Source organism: Chionomys nivalis, chromosome 1, assembly GCF_950005125.1.
Source record: "Chionomys nivalis chromosome 1, mChiNiv1.1, whole genome shotgun sequence".
NCBI classification, from domain to species: domain Eukaryota; kingdom Metazoa; phylum Chordata; class Mammalia; order Rodentia; family Cricetidae; genus Chionomys; species Chionomys nivalis.
The window spans coordinates 4002031-4026506 of record NC_080086.1 but is presented as its reverse complement, the minus strand read 5'-3'; the positions used below and the strand labels follow the sequence as shown (position 1 = coordinate 4026506).

The 24476-nt window shown below is 48.2% G+C and overlaps 1 protein-coding gene across 2 annotated transcripts in view; it reads right to left on the bottom strand.

Annotated features, from left to right (window-relative positions):
- The window catches only part of Itpr2 (inositol 1,4,5-trisphosphate receptor type 2), a 398346-nt gene that overhangs the window by 289845 nt on the left and 84025 nt on the right, over positions 1-24476 (bottom strand). The window contains exons 6-11 of one of the 2 annotated variants that reach the window (XM_057792035.1): positions 24193-24291; positions 23748-23831; positions 23399-23545; positions 22336-22431; positions 14725-14769; positions 5273-5424 (exon numbers count right to left, since the gene is read on the bottom strand). In XM_057792035.1, the coding sequence (XP_057648018.1) occupies positions 5273-5424; positions 14725-14769; positions 22336-22431; positions 23399-23545; positions 23748-23831; positions 24193-24291 (623 nt within the window). Of the gene's footprint in view, positions 1-5272; positions 5425-6686; positions 6761-14724; positions 14770-22335; positions 22432-23398; positions 23546-23747; positions 23832-24192; positions 24292-24476 lie in introns of those variants that run through there. The other variant, XM_057792044.1, reaches the window with a different exon arrangement.

The following is a 24476-nucleotide window of genomic DNA, read 5'->3' as shown; positions in this document are numbered from 1 at the left end:
ACAGTGTCTCTTCAGAGCAATAGAAACCCTAAGGAAGGCATAGCCCCGACCCACAAAACTGCTGTGGCCTTTGAGGGCACACTTAGAGCAGCTAAATAAATAAATGGTTCTGAGCAGCCCAACAGGCACATTCCCAGGGTGAGGCTGAGCAGGCAGCTGAGATGCTTGGACTTCTAGCTCAGACCTCACACTGAGTTCTCCTAGTGACGCTTCTCAGGTTTCTGGGGGTTCGTTGTAGTCTTAGTGTTTATTTGGAAACACTGACCCTAGTTCATAAGGAAGAAGATGAAACAATTGTCATGGTAACCGGGAAAGGAGTGGAGGAAGGAGGCGAACAAGAATAAAGTCTGGTGAAGGATACAGGAAGCCACCACCGTGCAGCCACCACCGTGCAGCCACCACCGTGCATCCATCACCGTGAAGCCACCACCGTGAAGCCACCACCATGCAACCTAACTTAAATTTTAAGATTTTATTTTAAAATCTGTATACATCATTGAGTGCAGAGCCCACAGAGGCCAGAAGAGGCCATCAGATCCCCTGGAGCTGAAGTTACAGGAGGTTGTGAGCCACCCTGTGTGGATGCTGGGATCTGAACTCAGGGCTTCTAGAAAGCAGTATGCATTCTTAACCACCGAACCATCTCCCTAGCCTCAAACAAGAAAAAACTATTTGTGGTAGATAAGCTTCTTTGGGCGTGAGTTACAGTCTGTTTACCACTAACTCCCTGTGAAGAGTCAATAGCGTGTACTACATAAGGAGTTTTTACCAAATACACACACGAGCTTGTGTGCTGACTGGAAAGCTGGTAGGGGCTTTTCAGCCAGGAGCTCAGAGGACTCACACCATGTCCTCCAGCAGCAACAGCTCCACGTTTGACCATTTCTTGGGTTATGAGTAACAAAAGCTATCTCTGTGGGTACCATGGCAGAGTGCCCGGAGAGGGCACCTAGAGCTGCATTCCCCAAAAGAGTGCCCTTTCCACCTCGTCTCCTATTCCAATGGTTTCTTCAATAAGAGTGCACAACGCCATAAAAATAAAAAGGTTGTTGCTCAGGGATCAGCTGAAAGCTAAGGTGTAAATACGTCACACAACCTCAGTATAACATTTTAGGACTAAACAGAAGACAGGACACCAAACGCCTCGGGGAAAGGCATCATCGGTTCTTGCTCAGTCCTAAAGGCAGATGAATACATGGAGAGTTTCAATATCTAGATGGACAAGCACCTAACCCCGGTCCAAGTAACCAGAAACGCCTCTGCTTTAGCACCCAGCATCCTCTGCGTTGATGAAGATGTCATCATCTACAGCTGCTGGCGCCCCTGCTGTCCTCAGCTCTAGAAAACGTGGCTACAGCAATCTACATGATGGACAGCTCCTCTATTTCACCCTTACGTTTTTTCAACACCGGTGAGTTTTCCTTCTTCAAAATGCTTGCATGGTGGCTGAAATGATAGATGGCTTCCATGGGCCTCTATGTTTGAATGCTTGGTTCCCAGCTGGTGGCCTTGCTGGAGGAGGTGCATCACTGGATCATCTCTGAGGTTCCAAAAGCCTTGCCCCATTGGAGCTGGTTCTCTCTCCTTTCCCTCTCTCTGTCGAGTGGTCATTGTTCAACATGGACCTCTCAGCTCCTGTCACTGCACCATGTCTGCCTGCTGTCATGTCCCCACCATGATGGTCATGAACTCTAACCCTCTGGAACCATGGATCCCCAAACTGAATGCTTTCTCTACAAATTGCCTTGGTCATGGCGTCCCTTCTTCACAATAATAAAAAAGCAACAAAGGCAGCTTGGAACTAGAGTAGCTGAGGTTTTAGGGTTTTTTAAAGCATTTCAGGGGAGGTGTTTAGTTAGCTATCCTGGGATGAAACCCAAGTCTAGACATGACATTCATTTGTGTTTCATGTGTGCCTTAGCCATCTAGGCCAAAGGTGATTTCACACAATATTTTAAGTATGCCTGCATGTTTACTACAACTCATCACATAAAGTCGGGTGTAGGCGTACTGGCTTTGTGGGAGCCTAGGCAGTTTGGATGCTCACCTTACTAGACCTGGATGGAGGTGGGTGGTCCTTGGACTTCCCACAGGGCAGGGAACCCTGATTGCTCTTAGGGCTGATGAGGGAGGAGGACTTGATTGGGGGAGGGGGAGGGAAATGGGAGGCGGTGGCGGGGAGGAGGCAGAAATCTTTAATAAATAAATAAATTTTAAAGAAGTCAGGTGTAGGGTTTTCCACTTGTGGCATCATATTGGTTCTCAAAAACTGTCGCCTCTTAAGTCATTTCAGATGAGATGTTCAGATCATGGATGCTGTGAGCCTGCATGCACCTCTGGAGCCAGCCAACACTACCAGGCTGCAGAGGGACGAGATGACCCAGAGTAACCACAGGGTCTCGAGGATTTCAGAACTAAATGGCTCTGAGACTATGTCGCAGATATGCTCTGGCAGTCAGGTGTGACATGGTCTGGCTGTCCACGGTATAAGGGCCATGCTGTGGAATGTTCAGGGCAAACTTATATCCACGCTCCAGGGCCATACTCCACTTCATGAGCACAGACAGGCCAATTAGCTTGCCCTTCTAAGTCACTGCCCCCAAACTCCACTGTCACCTGGGAAGCTCTTCTAAACCCAAAGTCTAGGTTGCAACATACACCAGTTACACCAGTGTCCAGAGTGGGAGGCAGGCATCAGGACTGGTCACAGTTGCTAAGTGTCCATTGGGCAGGAAGGATTGGGAGCTGCACTCAAGTCCCTTACTCTAGAAAGTCCATTCTGGGGTTTTCTAGAAAAGCACCCATGCAGCGCCCCCTGCAGACCAAGGACTCTCAGACTGTATCCATCAGATGCCCATGGCTGCTTCAGGATTTCACCAGGCTAACACAGCACTGTGGAACTCTATCCTCTGGGAGAAGGGCCATTACCATCTTAATCAGAACAGGTGTGGGACTGTCACCCCGGTATTCAAGGATTCCATGTACAATGTGTGCCAAGCCCCATGCCAAGTTTTTCAGAACTACTATTTGCATTCAGTCTGGGTAACTCTCAGAGGTCAGAGGCCAGAGACTGAGTTACGGCAGGTCTTCTCAAACTGGCTGAGGAAGATCTGAGCAATGGTTCCTGGTCCTCCTGAGAGCAACGAAGGCAGTCTTGCAGTGAGATGTGAACGTTACATCTTTTAAAAGCATTGCCCAGGGGATGCAATATAGAGTACAGTATTTCTTAAACTTTAAACTAAGAGTAAGACTGTATGATCTTTCCCTAGAGGGATATAAATAAATGTTTCTAGACACGGGGCGGGGGGCACTGAAACAGACCGAAGGAAAGATTCCACTCAAGTCCAGCGAGTGGACCAGTGAGTCTGTTCGTTTACTTACAGGAGCTTAGTGAGGGATTTCTTACGGGAATATGGGTGACCCCCAAAATATGGGTCACTGTAAAGCTTGACTCTAGAACGGATGACAGTGTCCGCAGCTGTTCAGATGCGACCTCCTCTTCAGTTAACCTTTACCTCCCGTGGGCTCTAGAACTTCATAAGACTATATATAGCTGGAAAATGCAGGAAGAAGTGGCTTCCTCAGCTGAGGGTCTGATTGCCCTCCCCACCTCCCCATGAAGGGGCATCAGCAGGTCCAACCCTGGGGTGACAGTCCCACACCTGTTCTGATTAAGATGGTAATGGCCCTTCTGCCCAGAGGATAGAGTTCCACAGTGCTGTGTTAGCCTGGTGAAATCCTGAAGCAGCCATGGGCATCTGATGGATACAGTCTGAGAGTCCTTGGTCTGCAGGGGGCGCTGCATGGGTGCTTTTCTAGAAAACCCCAGAATGGACTTTCTACAGTAAGGGCCTTGAGTGCAGCTCCCAATCCTTCCTGCCCAACGGACAGGATTCCATGTACAATGTAAGAGTGGCTAGTGTCGAAAATTTATTGTCAGCTACAAACAGTGAACAACAGCTGAATCACAATAGCACAAATCCTTCACAAGAGGGAAAAGAAGGTCAACCCTCCTAAAGAGCAGGAGCTAATATCTCTGTGCAAAACAAGACTTGGTAGCCTTGTGGTGGGTCTATGCAGAACTCACCATCTCTTTAAGCAAGTTCTCCTACACTGAATTCAAGAAAGACACCCATTTTTGTTGACTTAGATCTAAAATGAGTTAAGTCAGAGTAATAGTTAAGGTCCCCATATGTTGTGGTTTGAAAGAAAATGGACCCCACTGGGAGTGGCACTGTTAGGAGATGTGGCTTATTAGAGCAGGTGTGGCCTTGTTGGAGGAATTGAGTCAATGTGGGGGTGAGCTCTGAGGTGATATGTGCTCAAGCTATGCCCAGTGTGGCACACGGTTCACTTCCTGTTGCCTGTGGATCAAGATGTAGGACTCTCAGCTCCTTCTCCAGCACCATGTCTGCCTGCCTGCCACCCATGATGGTAATGGACTAAACCTCTGAAACTGTAAGCCAGAGTCAATGAAACGTTTTCCTTCATGAGCATTGCCATGGTCATGGTGTCTCTTCACAGTGGTAAAAACCCTAACTGGGACACCACACAAGAAGAAAGACACTTGGGTCAGGCCAAAGCAGCAGAGTGCATGTCTTCGCAGCCTGTATTAGTGAGCAAGGAAGAGGGAGAGGTGGACTCACGTTGGAGTGGGGGTGGGGTTCTCTGATCTCTCTCTTCCATTTGGCTACATCAAATAAACCTCCTCCTTTAGCTTTCTGTTTTCTCTTAATTGGTTTAATGAGCACAGGTGGCCTGACCTGACTTGGGGCACTGGCTGTGACCCCCCAAGTTCGAGAGCGACCTGAGCTCATGTGTTTATTGGTCTGACCTCATTTCGCATCTTGATGCCCAGGGCGTGGTCTGCCTTGCAACTGACAATCAAGAAACACTTCTTAGCTGAACCACTAACAAAATGAACAAGGGAATGAGCTAAGCAGGAAATCTGACAGGCAAGGGATAAAATTTAGACTAAAAATGTTATTAGATTATGTTTCATTGTTGTGACCAAAGGCCACATGATTAATAAGAATAAATGACCCTAATAAATTTTTCAGGACTTCTTTGGCACTGCACAAACTATCTTGATCTGTTCGCCTGAAAGAGGCACAAGGCTTCGTGTGCATTTCTTCACTCGTGCTCTCTTCCACTGTAAAAATTATATTACTATTATACTTCTTATTTCTACCTGTTGAGAAAACTATTCAAAGGAACGTCTGTTCATCCTACTTCTTTTAACTTATTGATTTCTTTTTATATTTCTGTTTACCTTGGAACCAGGCAGTCAGCTCTCTGAAGAGTTGTGGCATCGAGTTCAAAAAGGGACGCGATGTCATTTCCGTGTGGAACGGAGACCAGAGTGTACATGATCTTCTCCCCTGCCTGGCGCTTTTTCTTTGAAGTGGGAAGCTCTCCGTCTCTCTGTTGAAGAGGTTCAAGGTTATTCAGCATCTTCAGATTTAGTAGTAACTATTGCAGTTAATCAGGAGATAAGGTGTGAGTTTGTTGCAGGAATGTCTATTCTGAATGCCCCAGATCATCAGGGTGCACAGCCTTTGAAATGATTATAGGCAATCATAAGGCCCATGCTCCCTGGGCAGTGGCCTGATTTGAGCATTTCCTTAAATCACAATAGTTATGGCCCCTTCTCTAGTGGCTTTATACCTATTTACAACATAGTGATTTGACCCTCTACAATTATGTCAAATGCAGAGAAGAAACAGTGACCCAAACCCTCTAAATTCCAAGTGCTCAGGAAGACAGACAAACGACTGATAGAGAAGGACCTCGGAGAAGATGCTCACCCCCACTAGTTACAGGGGAAATGTAAATCAAAGCCACTGCAGACAGCACCCTGCTCGGGACAGCACGGTCAAAGTCAAGGGATAAATGGCCAAAGGAACAGAGAAAGGGAACCCTTGTGGGTGGGATGTAAGTTGATATCATCATCATGAAAACGTGAGGTCCAAGGAGTCCTCCTGTGAGCACGAGAACATGAGAGCGATGCAGATTACATTCAAGCACAAAAACCACAACCCTACCTCAATGAGAGACCTGCACTCCAGGCTGGCTGCAGAGCTCCTCAAAAAGTCATCCATGCAAACAAAGACAGACAGACAAACAGACAACAGAAAGGAAGGAAGGAAAGAAAGGAGAAAGGGGTGAAGGGAGTTGAAGGATGTAATTTCATTGGTCCACAAGAAGGACTTCTAGGGATTATGTTAAGTTGTGAGTGGCAGCGCAGCGACTTTCTCCGGAGGCTCAAAAATGGGAAACCACAGCCCTGACTGCCAGTGGCGGGGGCGGGGGCGTGGGGGGTAGGCGGGAGGGGGCTGGGGACATGTGACCCTCTTGTACTGGACCAATGGGATACTATGTATGGAGGGATACTATATGTGATGGAACACTATGTATGGTGGGATACTATGTGTGATGGATACTATGTGTGACGGATACTATGTGTGACGGATACTATGTGTGACGGGATACTATGTATGGTGGGATACTATGTGTGACGGATACTATGTATGGTGGGATACCGTGTGTGACGGATACTATGTATGGCGGGATACTATGTGTGACGGATACTATGTGTGACAGGACACTATGTGTGACTATAAACATTTTCTTCCCTTTCTCCTTCCTTCCTTCTTCTAAGTAGCCCAGGCTGGCCTCAGACTCACAGCAATCCTCCTGCTTCAGCCTGCCAAGTGCTGGGATTAAGAACATGAGCAACTGCTCCCAGCTGGAGTTCCTTCCCCAGGACAAAAGCCGTCCTGTGCTGAGCTCTGCTGTTAAAGATGGTGAAGAAGGCGGCAGAGGGAGAACAGGTCAGAGGGGGTGCAAGAAGAGGGAGCCAGGACTCTGGAAGAAAGAATAGGGAAACAGGATGTATGTTTCATTTGCAATGACAATAGCTGCTAAGGAGCTTTGGGGACCCCACAATGCTATTGCTGCCAAAAGAATCACAGATATCATGAGCACTGTGATGGAGGTGACCGAGAAAGTGAGGACACAGAGCTGATCAGCAAAAAGAGTCAGCTCCTAAATGAGTCAGAGGACTTGTCATGGACGCCCAGGTGGTGAGACCAAGTATGCACCACTCCACCTGCTGCTGCTGCTGCTGCCGCAATAAACCAGGTTCCTTCTAAGGTCTTGATTCTGGAAGCAGAGTGTCTAAGTACATAGAGACATCAACTGTCAAGGGCCTTGGTGCCATACTATGACATGAAGAACACCACACCCTGAGCCAGAGCAACCGAGTCCCAGCAGGCTTGGGTTTGCCACAGGCTACACAAACCCACTAGCCCAGGAATCTGAGTGAGGTCTCTCTGTCACAGGGGCCTCATGCCCACTTCCTCCCAGGGAACCCAACCCCACTGAGCATCAAATTTCCAACCCACAGAACACAGGCCCCACATCTGAACTACAGCGGGGCTTACATGGTTCCCACAGATAGGGGGTTAGAATTAAAACCCAGCTGAGCTCAGGGAAGCAAGTTCTTATCAACTGAACTGAACCATGTTTGGAAGATGGGCTTCATTGATGGGGACCAGTCCTTAACCTCAACATGTTAGTGTGCATGATTCCAAAAGTGTCTCGGGTAGAGGACAAGAAGATGTTGCCAGTGTTTTTGGAACAATACCATCTTCCTAAAAGAAGTGTGTCATCTAACTTCCTGACAGAGCTTTCCCTCCACTTACCTTATTATGATTTGGCTTTGGAGATACATTCTCTGGGTGAAATGTGTTAACAGTACAGATATTTAGATCTAGTTAGTAACTGGAAGTTGTCAGAATTTGAAGTCTGTCCACCAATTCTCCATAAGTACAGTTAGTGGGGTTCAGCCCTCTGTCCACCCCTCTTTTGAGATGATTTTTGTAGACTTACAAGAAGATTTCAGACCTAAATTCCTAGAGACAGCCTCCTAGGCCACTCTCCCTGGTAACGTCTGCCCAGGGTGTCCAATCAGAGCAGCCAGGAGCCTCCCTGTATTTTGACGCTTGCCCTGCAATGACTCTTTTCAAAATACATTTTTCAAAATCTCACTGATTAGGGTTAATTAAAACAAGCCACCACAAATTATTCACAGTATTCGAGATCTGTAGCTACACAGGACACATGGACTGTGCGATTGTATTTTCCCTCCTCTCCACTGACCCTTGGAAAATAATTTTAATACACAGCAAATTCCTGTAATAAATAATTTCACAACTGTGTGTGGGGGTACATCCGACATGCCTACATGTCTTTTATAAGAGCCTGGCTGTCGGGAGCTTCCTGCTCTGGCTCTCCCACACTCTAACTTACTTAACAAACTCTGCTTCATAAACAGTTTGGAAGTAAACATTAAGCCTGCCCCTTGGAATCTTTAAGCAATTAAATATGAATAATGGGTTATGAGCATACCAGGCACCTGGGAGCTGCTTTTCTAAGCAGACGCCACACGGGCTGGCGAAAGGCAGGTTGGAAGCCTGGCTTCTCTGCCCCCCTTCCCGGTTTCCCTTAGGCTCAGGAGCCTGACAGATCCTGCATGGAGGCACTTGACACTCATCCTCTGCTATCTCAATGCCCTCCAGACGTCATTGTCCTAAACCTGCAGTCACCTTGGATTCCAGGAAGAGAAGTCTCAAAGGGTGCACAGGCCCACAAAGAGGGTGGTCACCAGTGGGGGCAGGGCTATACCCTGGGCAGACATGCTCACTCCGCGGGAACTCATTGATCCAGTCAAGCGATGGTGGCAGCAGTAACTGCTTCAGATGGCCTGTGGGGCCTGGCTGAGCGTGGTAAACAGACAGAGCCTTGACCGGGGCTCACAGTTATGCCCCATTCTTACTCTGGTTAGACCAAGAGTTTGTGTCAGGATCCTGAAGACAGATGAGCTCACTGGTCCCTCACCTGTCCCTCTTTCCACTGTGGCCACCCGAAAACCGTCTCCTCTCTGCTCCTCGCTCTCGGTCCTCTCTCTAACTGGCATATCAGGATGTCAAGCCTGGCCCGTCAGGACCGCCAGAGTCACCGAAAACCCTAGTTACATATGTAAGAATGCATGTAGCTTCAATAAGCAAGAAAGGCAATCCGGCATCTTTACAATGTGAAGACAGTTCTGTTCAAGATCATGGGCTGCGGGGCTTGTTTATAAACACCCACGGATTTGTAAGGAAAAACAGACACACACTGGAGCGCTCTTCAAAGAACCTTGAAAGCGTCGCCGTTTGCCTTCCATCATAAGCATGTATTAAGAGCCAACGGAGCTTAAACAGGTGCCTCATTCCATACCAGCAAGTGCTCTCTGACGCAGGTCCAGCTTAGGAGCTGCCACCTGTCCGCTGGGTGCTTATCAAATAGGCACGTTCCAGATAAGTTTGTGTGTCTGTGGGAGTGTGCACATGGCAGTGCATGTACATGTCCACATGTGCAGGTGCAGGTGTGCATGCACCCCTGAGTGCTGATGGAGGAAGGTCATTGGCTAATAAAGAAACTGCCTTGGCCCATTTCTATTAATGTGTGTAGCACCTTGAGGTGCGCTTACCAGGAAGATTCTAGCCTACGTCCATCCTGGGTCGGAGCTTCATCGCGTCTACCCTGGGGAAGCAGAGCTATGGCGTCTCAGCTCATTTCCTCTTCCTCCCAGCATTCTGTTCTGTTTACTCCACCCACCTAAAGGCTGGCCAATCAAATGGGCCAAGGCAGTTTCTTTATTAGCCAATGACCTTCCTCCATCAGAGTGCTGTGTGTGTGCCTGCACTCCTGAGTGCATGGGTGTGGGTGGGTGTGTACCAGAGGTCAACCTTGGACCTCAGTTTTTGGACAAGGTCTCTCATGGGTGGATCCTGACAAGCAGGCCAGGCTGGGTGGTCTGCAATCCCCAGGAGCCTGCCTCTCTCTGCCTCCCACAATAGTCAGCTACTTCTACATGGACACTGGGGTTGAACTCGGGTCCTCACGCTTGCAAAGGAAGCACTCAACTAACTAAGCCGTCTTCATGGCCTGGATAACCCAGACCTCGAGGGCTACACAGGGAGACAGCTGCCCTTACACAAAGCCACAAAGAAGTGATGGCTCTGCCCTGGTCCAGCCCCCGCTCCTGGGGAGGTGCACCTCGGGACACCCCAGAACACCTTTGCGTCAAACATCACATCGCCTGTACTGTCGGAGCCTGAGACACACTAGGAGAAGCTGTGTCTGTCTTTTGGAGCTGAGGTTCCGGCTGCAGGAAGAGGCTGCTGTGTCACCAGCATCCCCATCCACCCCCACCCCCAGCTCTGTCTTGGGAAAGCCACACACTCCAGGCTGCCTAGAAAGTGGCAGGTGCTTTATCTCTGTAAGCCTCCTCCCCAGAGCCCTCTGCTGGGACCCTTTCTGCTTTCTTGGCCTGCACCCCTTACTGCCTAGGAGCTAGGAGTTAAATGCAAAGCAACATGAAGGTCTGCCAGCACCTGGACCCCAAACTCCAAATTCTATAGAACAGAATTTGAAAGAACTGCTTCAACAGACTCCGGTCTCTAGAGCATCCCTGTGTACATAAAGACACTCGGTCTGTGGCTGGCCACCCGGGAGGATTTTGACAATTAGAGGACATCTGGCAATTCCTGGACACATTTTTGGTTGTCACAACTGAGAACTGGATATGTGGGGCTGCTGCTGGCACCCGGTAAGATGAGAGCAATGATGTTGCCATCACCATCCATCCAGAGGGTGCAGGACATGCAGGGAACACCCACTACCACCCATGCAGATGACACCCCACTCATTCAGAGGACCTCCACGGCAACCACAAAGAATTATCTGGTCCTGTGTACCCACTACTATAGATGCCATGAAACCCCAGTCTCAGCAACAGAATCTCCTTCAAAATAATCAGATCCCGTGCCACATAAACATGGCAATGTTCCTTAACATGAATGACATTACAGAGACTCAACAAAGAATCCCCTTTGTCGAGGGGAAAAGACGTGGACCTTCAAGATGAAATAATGACCTCGCGGTTCCCAGCTGGACTTGGCACGGTGCCATTGTTTACTGGGAGCTCAGGGAAGCTGTACATTAGTAAGATTGGAAATCGTGGACCCCTTTGTAAAATGAACATGGCAATTTGGTCTTAATGGGAGCCCTGATACACACCACCTCATCTCGGCGACACCATGCATTAACCTTTGAAACCTCAAAAATGGAAGGCCATGTTTTGATAAAGGTCTCTGAATTACAGTAAATATATATATATATATATCATTAAGTTGTCAACACAGGGAAATGAATGGAACTGCTTCGTCATGAGTGTTCCTGGAGCACGGGTGTGAGAAAAGCCACGTGCTGTTTTGGGAAAGTGACCTCGTGTGTCAACTGTAACAGCCCCCTCCCTTCCTCTTCAGACAGAAGCATGATTACTGCAAGGTACAGACCAGACTACGAAACGAGAAGCCACACTGTGCGCACTACACCTTCAAGGTCTCAGTTTTGTTTGCACGCGAGCTTGGGGCTCTGGCGAGGGGATCATTAAATCAAGCTTCTGCTGCCAGCTGTCTCGCAGAGATGACTGGCAAAGCCCAGTCCCAACCGTCTACAGAGTGCAGACCACCTGCCCTGCCCTGCTTGTGATTCACTGAGGCAGGAGACTGGCTCTCAAACGCAGGAGTGTTTCCTCTCAACTGTAGTGGAGGTAAGGAATGAGGAGGAGGAAGGAACCCCAGCCAAACAAGTCTGGATTAGTACAAGGTGAACTTCACCGTGGGTTGGCTGCTTGCACAGACTCCTAGTTCCCGACTGCTCGGTAAAGTAGCCTGCAGCGTTCATCCACTCTGCTCTGTCCACACAACCAGCAGGAAGCAGGGCAAAGTGGAAATTCGGCCACACGGCAACAAGGTTTGGTGGTGCCCCTCCTAGTAAAAGTAGCTTTCCCCAGAACTCGGGGACCTAGGGCCTCACACGTATCAATGAGCCATACCTCCAACCCTCTTTATAATTTGTTATTACATTTCGTTATTAGGTGTACAGGAGAGCAGGTGGTGCAATGCGTATGTGGAGGTCACACATGCAGAGGTCAGGGGACAACTTTTGTGAGCTGGTGTTCTCCTACCATGTGGGGCCCAGGGACAGAGTTCAGACCCTCAAGAGCAGTGAGTACCACAGAACCATTTCACCCCCTCCCCTTAAAACAGGGTTTCACTAAGGCTGGCCTTGAACTTGTTATCCTCCTGACTCAGCCACTGGAGAAGCTTGGAAGACAAGTCCATACCACAGGCCGAGCTTCTTGTATTTTTTTTTTAACCTACTAACATCTTTTATACAGGGTTTCTGTGGTTCTGATCTGGCTTTATTCTTGGGTCACAAGGTGAAGTAGGCGGGCAGACACGCCAGCCAATTCGACAGCAAGGGAAGCGGCGTCTCCAGAATGTCCGCAAGCAGGCCTGCTGAAGAAGCTGCCCACAACATGACATAATCACTCTGGGACACGGAAAGCAGCAGGGGAACTCCCCCTGTAGCCAGCACCAAAACCCCAGCCTCACTCAAAACAAATATAAACAGGCCTAACCAATCAAGTAGCCTACCTCTGTATTTGAGATGTTTAACACAAGGTCAGCTCCTGCTGGGCCAGCAGCCTGACCCTCAGATCCACTCCTACTTTAGCACTGATAATAAAATAGAAAGAGGGGTCCAAAGGGACTGAGTTGAATCCAAAAGTCCTTGCTGGGTCTACTAAGCCGTACAAAAACAAACCACGAAGCTGGGGCGCCACACAACACTGCCACCATCAAATCAGACCCCTGGGACTGCAGTTGAGCTCAGCCAGTAGAATGTCTGCCTGTCACGGAGGCCCTGGGCTCCACGCTGCAGTGGTGACCACAGCCCACTCTGCTGTGGATGGACACAGGCTAGTTCCCCGTCTCAGCTGGTGGGGGAATGCTGCAGCAAATGCAGGCGCGAAAGCCAAGTACCATTGCAACAGCTTTGTCTGTGTAGGACTGTTACCCAATAGTGGGACTGCTGGCTCGGACTGTAGTTATGAACTTAATTTTTTGAGGAATTGCCACGCTGTATCCATAATGACTATCCACCCCACCAACTGTGTACGAGGCCTCTTTCTCCGCAGCCTCGCCAGCATCTGTCATATTGTCTTCTTGACAATGGTCATTCTAGCTGGAAAGAGAAGATGTTGCAATGTGGTTTTGATTTTCATTTTCCTAGTGGTAAAAAAAACATGCAACACGATACCGTCCGTGTGAGGATTCTTTAGACAGCACTGGGGACAAAGCGCAGACACATGGTATTGCATCAGATCATAAGGCAGAGGGTGAGGAAGAAAGGGGGAGGTCTCAGAGGAGGGGAGGGATGTAGGGAGGACCACAGAGATATGCATGACACCTGACGAGGAGTGAATGCCCAGACACGATTCTTCCTGGTTTACATCAACAGCAAGAGAACAAACAGCCCAAAGGATGAGCTAACATTCTAAACAGACGCTTCACAGACAGACAGATGGGGGAATGTGGACTTGTTTGCTGGGTTTTTTTTTGAGTTTTTGCATTTGTGTCTGTTTTCATTTATTTGACTAATTACAGTTATAACTGCACATAATGGCAGATGCAAAGTGGCCTCACTGACAACCAAATCAGGCCTCTTAACAGACCCCTGGTGACAGTGCCAACAATGTGTCTTCATCCCTGCTGACCAACACTGTACACCAAAAGGGCAGAGTTTTAATCGATGCAGTAACATCTGCACGTGTGAGCGGTCCCTGCTCCCTGCGATAGCATCTGCACGTGTGAGGTGTCCCTGCTCCCTGCGATAGCATCTGCACGTGTGAGGGGTCCCTGCTCCCTGTGATAACCATTGCACGTGTGAGGGGTCCCTGCTCCCTGTGATAGCATCTGCATGTGTGAGCGGTCCCTGGTCCCTTCCAGCACCCAACTCTGCTAGCTGGACCCATCCCTCAGGAGTGTCTTTAACCCAGAAGTTTGTCTACGCCAGCTCCCCGAGTCTCCAAACTTCGGGTTGAACAAAACTCGCCCTACTGTCCCCCACACTCCCTGCTACAAACAACATGGCCACGTGAAACCATTTTGTGAGAATTTATGTGAAGCGTGGGGCTCTTGTCCAGCAGTGGTGGTGCACACCTTTGATCCAGCACTCAGGAGCCAGAGGCAGGAGGATCTCTGTAATCTCTATGATCTCTACAAAGCCAGTTCCAGGACAGCCAGGGCTACGAAGACAAATCTGTCTCAAAACAGACAGACGAAAGAACGAATTAACAAACGAATGAATGAATGAATGAGTGAATGAATGAATGAATGAAGAGTGTGGCACTCCCGCAGGGCACTTCAAAATATCAGAAACATCACCCATGATATCCGGATTGCAGTTTTAATTGCTCCCCTCAAATAGAAGCCAAATCATTTTAAATCCAAGAAGGAGAATCTTCTGTCCCACCTTAACAACTTGCCATGATTCCACTTTTGTGTACTTCTGGACACTGAACCTAGACCCACTACAGAAGCCTCAATGTCTCACAATGACCAGTCTTCAAGAGGTGGAAGTGTCCCTAGCACCCCCTGCTGAGGGGGGTACCCTGAGCCCTCTTCTTTCTCTTTCTGGAAACTTCCCTTCAATTAAGAGGTTCTGTCCTGGGGCCCCCAGTCTTCAAGTCTGTTGCTAAAGCTTTGATTTACTCATATAAAATAGAACATGAAACATTTGGAACAACTGAGAAGAACATCTACTTACCACAGTCTTGCCCTCATTTTGAGCATCTCGATAGTCAGGATTAAGCTGAAAAACAAAACCAAACTAGTTTTAACTAAAAAGTGACAGTGGGAATGAGCCTGGGCCAGCAGGATGGCTCAAGATAGAGGTGCTTGCCTCGTGACCTGTGTTCAGGCCCCGTGTGTACCTACATGCTCAGGCGCACACATGTGCACGCACACACACACACACACACTGCTATGGAGCTCACTGTTGATCCTCACTTTGGCAGAATCTGGACTTGCCGGCCTTCTGGCAAACCTGTGAGAATTATCTTGATTGTGTTAACTGAGGTGAGAAGAGCCTGTAACAGATCCCAGACTGCCTGAAACAGACAGAAAGCCGAGCACAGTGTTCGTCACTCTGTTCTGATTGGGACGCCACATGGCCAGTCTCACGAGCTCAAGCCATGGCCATGAGGGAACGCAGCCTGGAAGGGCAAGCCAAAATCAACCTTCCTTAAAATGCTTTTGTCTTACCCAGCAACAGACAGGCCACCTCTACGAAGCTACCAAACTGTATCTAAGGGTCATGTTTTCACTCTGTGTGAATTAGAATACTTAGTTCCACATAACAGAAAGTAAAGCCAAGCTCAAAACCATGACACGGCTATAATCCGGATCTGCACAGAAACAGGAATCAGCTCAACTAACCCAATGCAAACACTCTGTGCCCTTGCAGATGCAGGCCATGTTCTTCACTCAGGGCAGTCACCCCCAACTCCTGCCACCATGCGCTCCTGTAGTAGGAGCTGCGGGCTGTGTTCCTGCCACCCCAGCTCCTGGTCGCCTGGCTAGCTTATGCCCCGAAATAACAACACACAAACTGTATTCTTTTAAACACTGCTTGGCCCATTATATCTAGCCTCTTCTCGGCTAACTCTCGCACCTGGACTAGCCCATTTCTAATAATGTGCGTAGCACGCTCCCACCAGAACATGCCACAGTGAACCTCCCTTATCTCAAGTTGCTTTTGCTAGTAATGTCACCACATAGAAGGGGAAACATCCAAATAAACTCAGAGCCACATGCATTCCTCCCCTTCCTGTCAGCGATAAAATCTGCACCCCTCAAATTCTACCGCTTTGTCCCTTCTCAACAGACGTAGTCACCAAAGTCATGGGTGAAGGATGTATAGAAAAAAAAAATATCACTAAAGAAGGAAGAAAACGATGTCTTCGGGAAGTTCCTGGCAATTTTATAACTCTGTCACAAGGGAGAGAGAGAACTCTTGTAAAACACTAATGGAGCATCTCTAAGAGCCAGAACTTGTGGTGAGTGGTATTTTAGCCAAGAGTCCTGTGCCTGATCACTGACCCTGTGACCTAGGAAGGAAAATAAGACATAAATACAGTGAGCTATACTAGGAAGCCGAATGTGACGTCACATAGCTAGGAGGCATAAATGAATGATTACTTGTAAATAATATAGGTCAGAGGAGGGGGTAGGGGTCATGGTGCCAGAGGTCATCCTTGAAGGGTGGGTTGATTTTAACTGGCAGATGTGGGAGTAAGAACGCCATACAGATAAAACGGGGACCTTTTTGCAGAGTCTCTTATGTGACACTTTTACAGATGTTTTTGAGAGTTCATGAATTTGACTTCACAATTCTGCTTCTGAGAAATACTCTCCCATCCTGCTTCACAGTGGAGCACTGGCCCACTGTGTGAGGACCGTCACGCAGTCATGTGGTGTCACAGTGAGACGGTGGGAGAGCATGAGCTTGGGGCACGGGAGGCACCCTGCTTCTTGCCTTTCTGCCTCCAGTTCACACCAAATAGGCCTTTATAGGGCCTAGACCAAGAGGCTTTTAAGTTAAAAGGAAGATCACTCAAGACAAGTGGAACTTTTAAATAAATGATATAAAATCAATCTTATATTTTTATACTTAGCAGCATCTAAGTAGAGAAGCTACAACAGAAAAATATGCTTGATTCTCAAGTTTTAACCCCGACACTAGGAAAAAAGAAATCACTGCTTCATGGTGAAATAACCCAAACTTAAAGAATATTTGCTACATCCCTAAGGCGGCTAGATAGCCAAGGTCAAATTCATGGTCCCCAGAACCATGGGAACGGCAGACGGAGAAGAACACAGATGACCGTAATACAGAAAGGCACAGTCTTCATCAGCTGCCAAAAACAAACAGTGGAGAAGTCAGACCGTTGTGTGTTGGCAACGAGAGTCAAAAGAGTTACAATTCCAGCCTTCCATCCACACCACAGCGAGAAAAGGCCTGAGATCACAGAGCCCATGAGACATGTTTATATTCTTGCTTTCTTTTTTCCGTGTGTTGGGAAGGGGGGATAGACACGCCCACTGGTTTGTGCAGGTAAGTCAGTTCTCGTGGAGACCAGAAGAGGGCACCAGATCCTTTGGAGACATGGGTGCTGAGGCCCACCAAAACTTCAAGAGCAGCAGGTCCAGGGGTCCCAGGGACTGCATCCACAGTTTGGAAGCCAGGGCCTCAATCTGCTGAGTCATCTCCCCGCCATTTCTCTAGTGGTTTTTCTTCTTCAGCTGATTAGCTTTGGTTTGGGCATTTTGGTTGGTGTTTGTTTCTTTGAGAAAACGTCTCCTGCAGCTAGTGCAGGTCTCACGCTCAGTATACAACTGTTGGGGTGAGGGGGTCCTGAGCATCTAATCCTCCTGCGTCCCCCACTGGGAATGCTGGGACACAGGTGTGGGACGCCTGTCCTCTTTACAGCCTCTCAGTGGTAAGTTTGTAACTAACTGCAGAGCACTGAAGTTAGGTAGTGAGTGTTTGGTGCCATCTGGTGGGAGCTTCGCCCATCTACAAACAAATAGATGTGTGTGAGCACATGCACACGCGCGGTTCTTCAGACACTGTTCTTCCTTCCTTCCTTCCTTCCTTCCTTCCTTCCTTCCTTCCTTCCTTCCTTCCTTCCTTCCTTCCTTCCTTCCTTTCTTTGTAGTGTATTTCACCAGCTTAGAGCCCCCCTATTTGTCTAGGCTGACTGGTAACTTTCTCTCTCTCTCTCTCTCTCTCTCTCTCTCTCTCTCTCTCTCTCTCTCTGTTTTTGTAGTGTATTTCACCAGTTTAGAGCCCCCCTAGTTGTCTAGGCTGGCCGGCCAGAGCGCCCCAGGAAGCCTGTCTCCATCTACCGGATGCTGGGATTACAAGCACAAGAGGGGAGGTACCTGGAATCTCCCAGACTTTCTGTGAACACAGTGCTTACATTTCTGTCTTCCTTAACTCCAGCACAACCCCTTAGGACACAGAAGATTGCCTTGATCTCACAGGAGGGAACTCGGGTCCAGTGAAAGGCTAAATGTCTGCTTAAAGCCTGGCACACAGGGAACTGTAGGCATGACAATTCTTTTCTTTGTACTATTATAGGCTTCCTTTGCCCAGCTAGCACTGTAAATACCTATAAACTCAAAAGCAACTCAAGGATTATGTAACCTCTTTTGACCAGGAATGTCTAAAACACATCCATGTTTCAAATTATAAATACGTCTCCCAAGGGTGAAAAGAGAGTAAGAGCCTGAATGTCCAGGTGGCCTGCTGGTTACTTCCCTTCCGTGGAAAAAGAGGACAGTCCCCAGCATGGTTTTCAAATGCATTTGTTTTTTTGTTTGTTTGTTTTGTTTTGTTTTTTGTTTTGTTTTTTTGGTTTTTTTTTTCGAGACAGGGTTTCTCTGTGGTTTTGGAGCCTATCCTGGAACTAGCTCTTGTACAGAGCATCAGCTGGACTTCGGGTTTTTCCTCTCATCAATTCCGCTTCTCCCCTGTGTAGGGCACACTGCGAGAACTCAGCCTGCACTCTCTTCAGGTGGGCTCCCCTGGACAGCTCTGCATGAAGCCACTCATGGCTGCCCTGACCTGTGCAGTGGTGCCCCTGACACACCGCTCACCCCAACCCCGGGGAAACACTGCCCTGACTTCCTGGCATTTGTCATTCAGTTGGCCCCTAGCTTCTCAGGCTGCCAGGCTTCTGGGAGTCTGAGTTAAACACGCCATCCTGTTACATCTCTGGAGAGGCCCCGATGAGATCAAAATCTACTGTCAGCCCCCTCGATCCCCAAACTTCTAAATGCCGAGAAACCTGCAGCTATAAACCTCGGATTAACCGTGGTAAACTAGGTGGGGGCTGGGGAGATGTCTTGGCACTTAGAGTATGTGCTGCCTTTGCAGAGTGCCTAAGCGAGTCAGTTCATTAACTGAATTACCTTCTTCATTGATGCGGCGCCTCTATCAGTTTCTCTGGAGGGCCAGTGTCCTCAACAAACCTCCAAAGCGGAAATCCTTCTGCCTGTACTGTTCAATGGACTTCTATTATTGTCTGCCTTCTGGAAACATCTTCAAACATCTCCTTGTCATTCCAAGACCATGCCCTTGGTTCTAGCCTTCGGGATTGCTGAGTGGTATCCACCCTCCATCTCCTCCATCACCTCCCCTGCCTCTGACTCCATCTCTTCCACAGGCTCCAAGGCAGCTACCATCACCCCTGCCCACCGGCACTTTCTGTTGGCAAAAGCAGCATCCCCACCTGTGATACTCCATGTGGGTTGCTTAATGGGCAAACAGAAACGGGGCCAGAATGACCAGGAAACTCACGTTTAAATACGATTTCATCTCGACACTCACTTCAATTAGTGGCCAACAGATGGCTCGTAGCTACTACACCGAACAGTTCAACTCCGAAACACAAATGAAATGCAAATTCTACACCATTCCTTAGCTTCAAAGATAATGTCCACAGTTGAAGAGCAGAAAGAGGGAGAAGATGAACAAGGAAGTCAGAACCTCGAGGGGTTGGTTCACCCACCGAGACGGTGTGACTGATCTAAGGGGAGCTCACCAAATCCAGCTGGACTGGGACTGAACGAGCATGTGATCAAACGGGACCCTCTGAATATGGCTGACAATGGGGGCAGACTGAGAAGCCAATGATAATGGCACTGGGATTTGATTCTACTGCATGTACTGGCTTTTTGGGATCCTAGTCTGTTTGGATGCTCACCTTCCTAGACCTGGATGGAGGGGGGAGGACCTTGGACTTCCCACAAGGCAGGGTCCTTTTGCATAATGAGTTAACTAGAAAACATCTAACTAAGAGACCTTTAGCTAGATAGACGTAATTATGTTTATTACTTTCATTTGGAGTTGCACCAAGTTTTTGGTTCCTAAGACCAACGGATTACTTCTGAGGTCAGGTAGGAATCAAGAGTCATAGTGGTTCTTGTGTGTAAATGAGGGATTGAATGCCCTCTCTTAGGACTGGAAGGGGAGGGGGAGGAGGGAAGTGGGAAGGAAATGGAAGGAGGGGAGGAGGTGGAAATTTTGAATGGTATTATTTATAAAGCAAAAAAAAAAAGATACTATCCACCCTCCTTCAGTTCACAGACAAGCCCTGAGCTACGTCTCTGCTCCTATAATTCCCCTTCACCCTTCCAGAACTTTCCAAACACAAATGTGCCGTGGACCAGCCATAGGACCCCCTGCACTTCCTTCTGGCAGGAAGCTGAATTCACCCCTTCCACTCTCTTCCCACCCATCTCTCTCCTCCACCAGACAGCTCTTCCTGGACCCTCTTGACCCCTCCCACTGCCTGGTCTAGCCTGTGCTCCCTTCGAAGTGTCCTCACCCTGCCTAGGAACTCTGGAGGGCAAAGGCTAGACTTTCTGAGTGATATCACTTGGTTTCTGCCATAGGAGTCAAACCACACTTCAGCTTGGGCCTCCAGGAATCTAGAAAAACATTGCCTTAAACTTGAATCATATGCCTAGTGACAGCAAGTCAAATTCTTAACTCAAAAATCTTAAAACAAAGGGAAGTGTCACTCAATGGTCCCTTGCCAAACTCCTGCCTGAGCCAAGTTATGGTTTTCATACTGACTGCATAGGATCTGCGTCCCATTCCTATCTGTATGACCTGTGACCCGTCCCTGTCTGTATGATGTGTGTCCCGTACCTGTCTGTATGACCTCCTACAAGTTTGCCTCTGATCTGGACACACACACATACACACACACAAACACACACCAGCAGCAGCAGCAGTCATGTAACTAAACAAACAAGCAAAGGAAAGTAGTGAGAGAGTTTCTGTGGGTTCTCAGCGATTCTCGGAAGCTGTTTGTCACCTGTTTTCTGGAAGGAAATTCTTTTTAACCAAGTAACGATGACAATAATGGACTTGGTCACCGCTCTAGATAACTTTCATCCTGCGGAGACTAGCATTCTGCATCTGAGCATATCAGGACCTCCAACACAACTGACGCAAGAACTCTCAAAGGCCAGCGTATGCCTTCCGTGTCAGAATCCTCCATGGACGCATCCTTTCTGACATGCCAGTGCAGTCGATAAAAAATGATTCCTAGCCCACTTCATGATACACATTTAGCACTTAATTCTCCTTCTCTTACTTTGCCATTGAATAAAATGTTACTCAAAGAATTAAAAGTCACAGAAAAGGGCCTGTGATACTCCAGACAAGACAGTAGCTGCATTAAAAGTTGTGTTTTCTAGAGACAGAATGGAAAGACAGTCTTCATTATTTACAGGAAATGAACTGCTTCCTATAGTGATATTCATTTGTATTTTAATAAATAAGGCTTGTCTGAAGACCAGAGAGTAAAACAGCTGCCCTGGTCAGGCTTACAGACCAGGCAGTGGTGACACACACCTTTAATCCCAGTAGCCACACTAGTTTGCCATAGAAACCAAGTGGTAGTGGTGCACACCTTTAATCCCTGCTCTAGAGAGGAATATAGGACAGGAGGAGACAGCTCTCAGACACAGCCTCATTCTGAGATTCCTGGAGGCAGGGTTGCCATTTTGGACTGACATAGAGGTAAGAGCCAGTGGCTGTCTGTCTTGCTTTTCTGACATTCAGGTTGAACACCAATTTCTGTCTCTGGATTTTTATTAATCGTGCTACAGCTTCCTGTCTGCCAGCTTGCAATTAACCCACCCATGTATTGAGGGAGAGACCCTGTCCCCAAATCTATGGTGGATGAACTCCTGAGCCAAAGGACATGAGGCTGATGGAGGGTCTCCATGCACAAGTCCCCACATGCATGTTCATCCTACACACACACATATGAATACATACAAACAACACACATTACATAAGCAAAAATAGCAATTCACAGTTTAACTGTGGTGGCTAATCACAACAGCCATCTTGATGAGATGAAGAGTCAGCTGAGAGAAGGGTCTCTGGGTATGCCCAAGGCAGATTATCCTGAGAAGGCTGAGGTAGAAAGACTTGGCCACTGTGGGAGGCACCATTCCCTGAGCTTGGTCCTTGGCTGTATACAAAGGAGAACGTGATCTGAGCGACAGCTCTCATCCACTCTGATTGGCCGGTTCAAGTTCTGCTGCCCTGCCTTCATCATGATGGACTGCATCTTTCAGCCATGTGCCAAAAATAACTTGTTTCTCAACTGAGGTTTTGGTCAAGGTATTTTATCATAACCACAGGAAAAACAACAAAACGCCAACCCAGATATGACAGGCAACCATCAAATTATAGACATTGTCCCTGACAACGCAATGAGTTTTGCAGAATGGGCTTGCCTGGTTCATTTTTTCAGAGACCTAACAACACTGTGCCCAACGGTCTTACCTCTGCAGCTAAGTAGTTCCCAGTTGCAAGATGCTTAAATCTGAACAGGCTGTTCCACTGTCCTGCACCACCACGGCAAGGATCATGGTGAACCACCTAAAGAGGAGAGTTTCGGTGACAAAATGATATCCACACGCCAGCCAGCAAGTGCCAACAGCCAGCATGCCCCCACGGAGCATGCCAACGCATTGAACATGGAGCGTGCCAAAGCATCGAACGTGTATCATGAGGGCATGATGAGGGAGAACAACAAAACTCTCCAGCAGTGAGCAAGAGGCACGTCCTACCTCACGTGAGGGTGCCAGCGCCTCACACCTGTAAACACTGCCTTCCTGCTTTTGCCATGTTTCCTATCAGGGGACAGTGGCTCACAAATAAAATCCCAGTACTTGGGATGATGAGGTACAAGGATTGCCAAAACGTTCAGGGCCACTTTGTGCCTCAGGGTGAGTTCCAGGCCAGCTTGGACAATAAAGCATGGCTCTGTCTGATATATATCACTATTAGCCTACAGGATCGGGAAGGTTTAGGCAAAACACCAGCTCCACACCGGCACCCACGGGCTGCATGAAGCCCCTTCCAGGAGTTACCTAACAATACCTCCAACTCGCTTAGGAGAGCTGGCTGATTTCAAACCTGTGACTGTCCTCCTGCCTCAGCCTGGTGAATAGCATTCTTAACTATCTTGATTTCAATGGCATCCAAAGGGAAAAATTGGCACTGTTCTTAGTGGTTGTAAGTTCTGTCTCTGTCTCCTCGAGTCACGGCTCAGGCAGAGGCACTGAGGCGCAGGGCTTCGGGTCTGATGGGCTCTGATGAATACACAATGGGATTTTTCTCTTTTTAACCCCTTGATTTATTTGTTCTGCTTTATAATAGGTTGCATTGTGATGTATCCCTTTCAGATTGGTCACAGCCACAAAGAGATGTGTGTCAGTTCACAAAATCATTCCACGATAAGGGCATGCCGTCAATGTTGCCCGCAACAGCAAAGCCAATGGCCTAACAATCTTTACCTTTTTATCTCAATATTTAGTAAAAGCCCCCCCATAAAAGTGCATACCTCTATTTCCCAGAGTGCTTTAGAGCTAGTAGCTGAAGTTGCTGATTGTCGTAAGGTTGTTCGAAGGAAAATGTGCTGTTTTTTCTCATAGTCATCACAGGTCAGAAACTTCTCTTGTTCGGCGTGAAACAATCTCACAACATCACCCTGGAGAGACAGGCGAAGACACACTGACCTTCTAACAGCCGCCGGAACCAGCAATCAGGAGTCCCGGCAGCTCCTTTCTGGCCTGGGCATTCTGAACTGTAGGGCCAGCCACATTCCTCTACTGACTATGGACACCGTTCAGATTGCTGGGGGCTGGCGCAGAGCACATGAGAACGGAGGTTTATGCAGAGGGCTGACTTACCCCTTTCAATACATCCTCTCGATAGGAGCTGAATTTCATGAATAAAGTGATTTTCCAGCTAGTGTTACAATTGACAGCATTCACCTATTGACGGAAACAAACGGTAAAAGACGTAAGACAGTAGACTCTATATTCTGTACACAAACATTACCATTTCAAGAAGGACAGGAAGAAAAAAGACAACAATGGACAATGAAGAATAGGCTTCAATAAAAAAAACTTCTTCACGGGACCCTTTCAAGACAGCTAGGGCCAATGGAAGTCCGAGGATGCTAACAGGGAGGTGCTTGAGAGAATCAAGAAATGACATCATCTCCCTCCTCCTCCTCTCCCTTTTTCTCTTCTTCTCTCCCTCCCTTCCTCCCTCTTTTTCTCTCTCTCATTCTCTCTTCCCCCCCTCCCTCTGGAGAAAATCAGCGCCCGCTCCTTCCCCGCCTGGACTTGCCTCTTTGCAGCCGGGGTTGTCCAGGAGCTCCACGTTGCTGGCGTGCAGGGGCTGCCCTGCGTTTACGGGCATGAGAACAACTTTATCTCCTACGACGATCTGGGAATCAGAAACAAATCGTGATGCCCTGTGAGCTGGAAACTCCCCAGCAGTGCTCCCCAGCCACCTGCCTCCTGGTCCCATCATTCTACACACTGTGACTTGACTTCTCTCCCTGAGAAGCATGTTCAAATACATGACCATGCGATCACATCCTCTGGCGACTGCCCAACCCCACCCCTCAC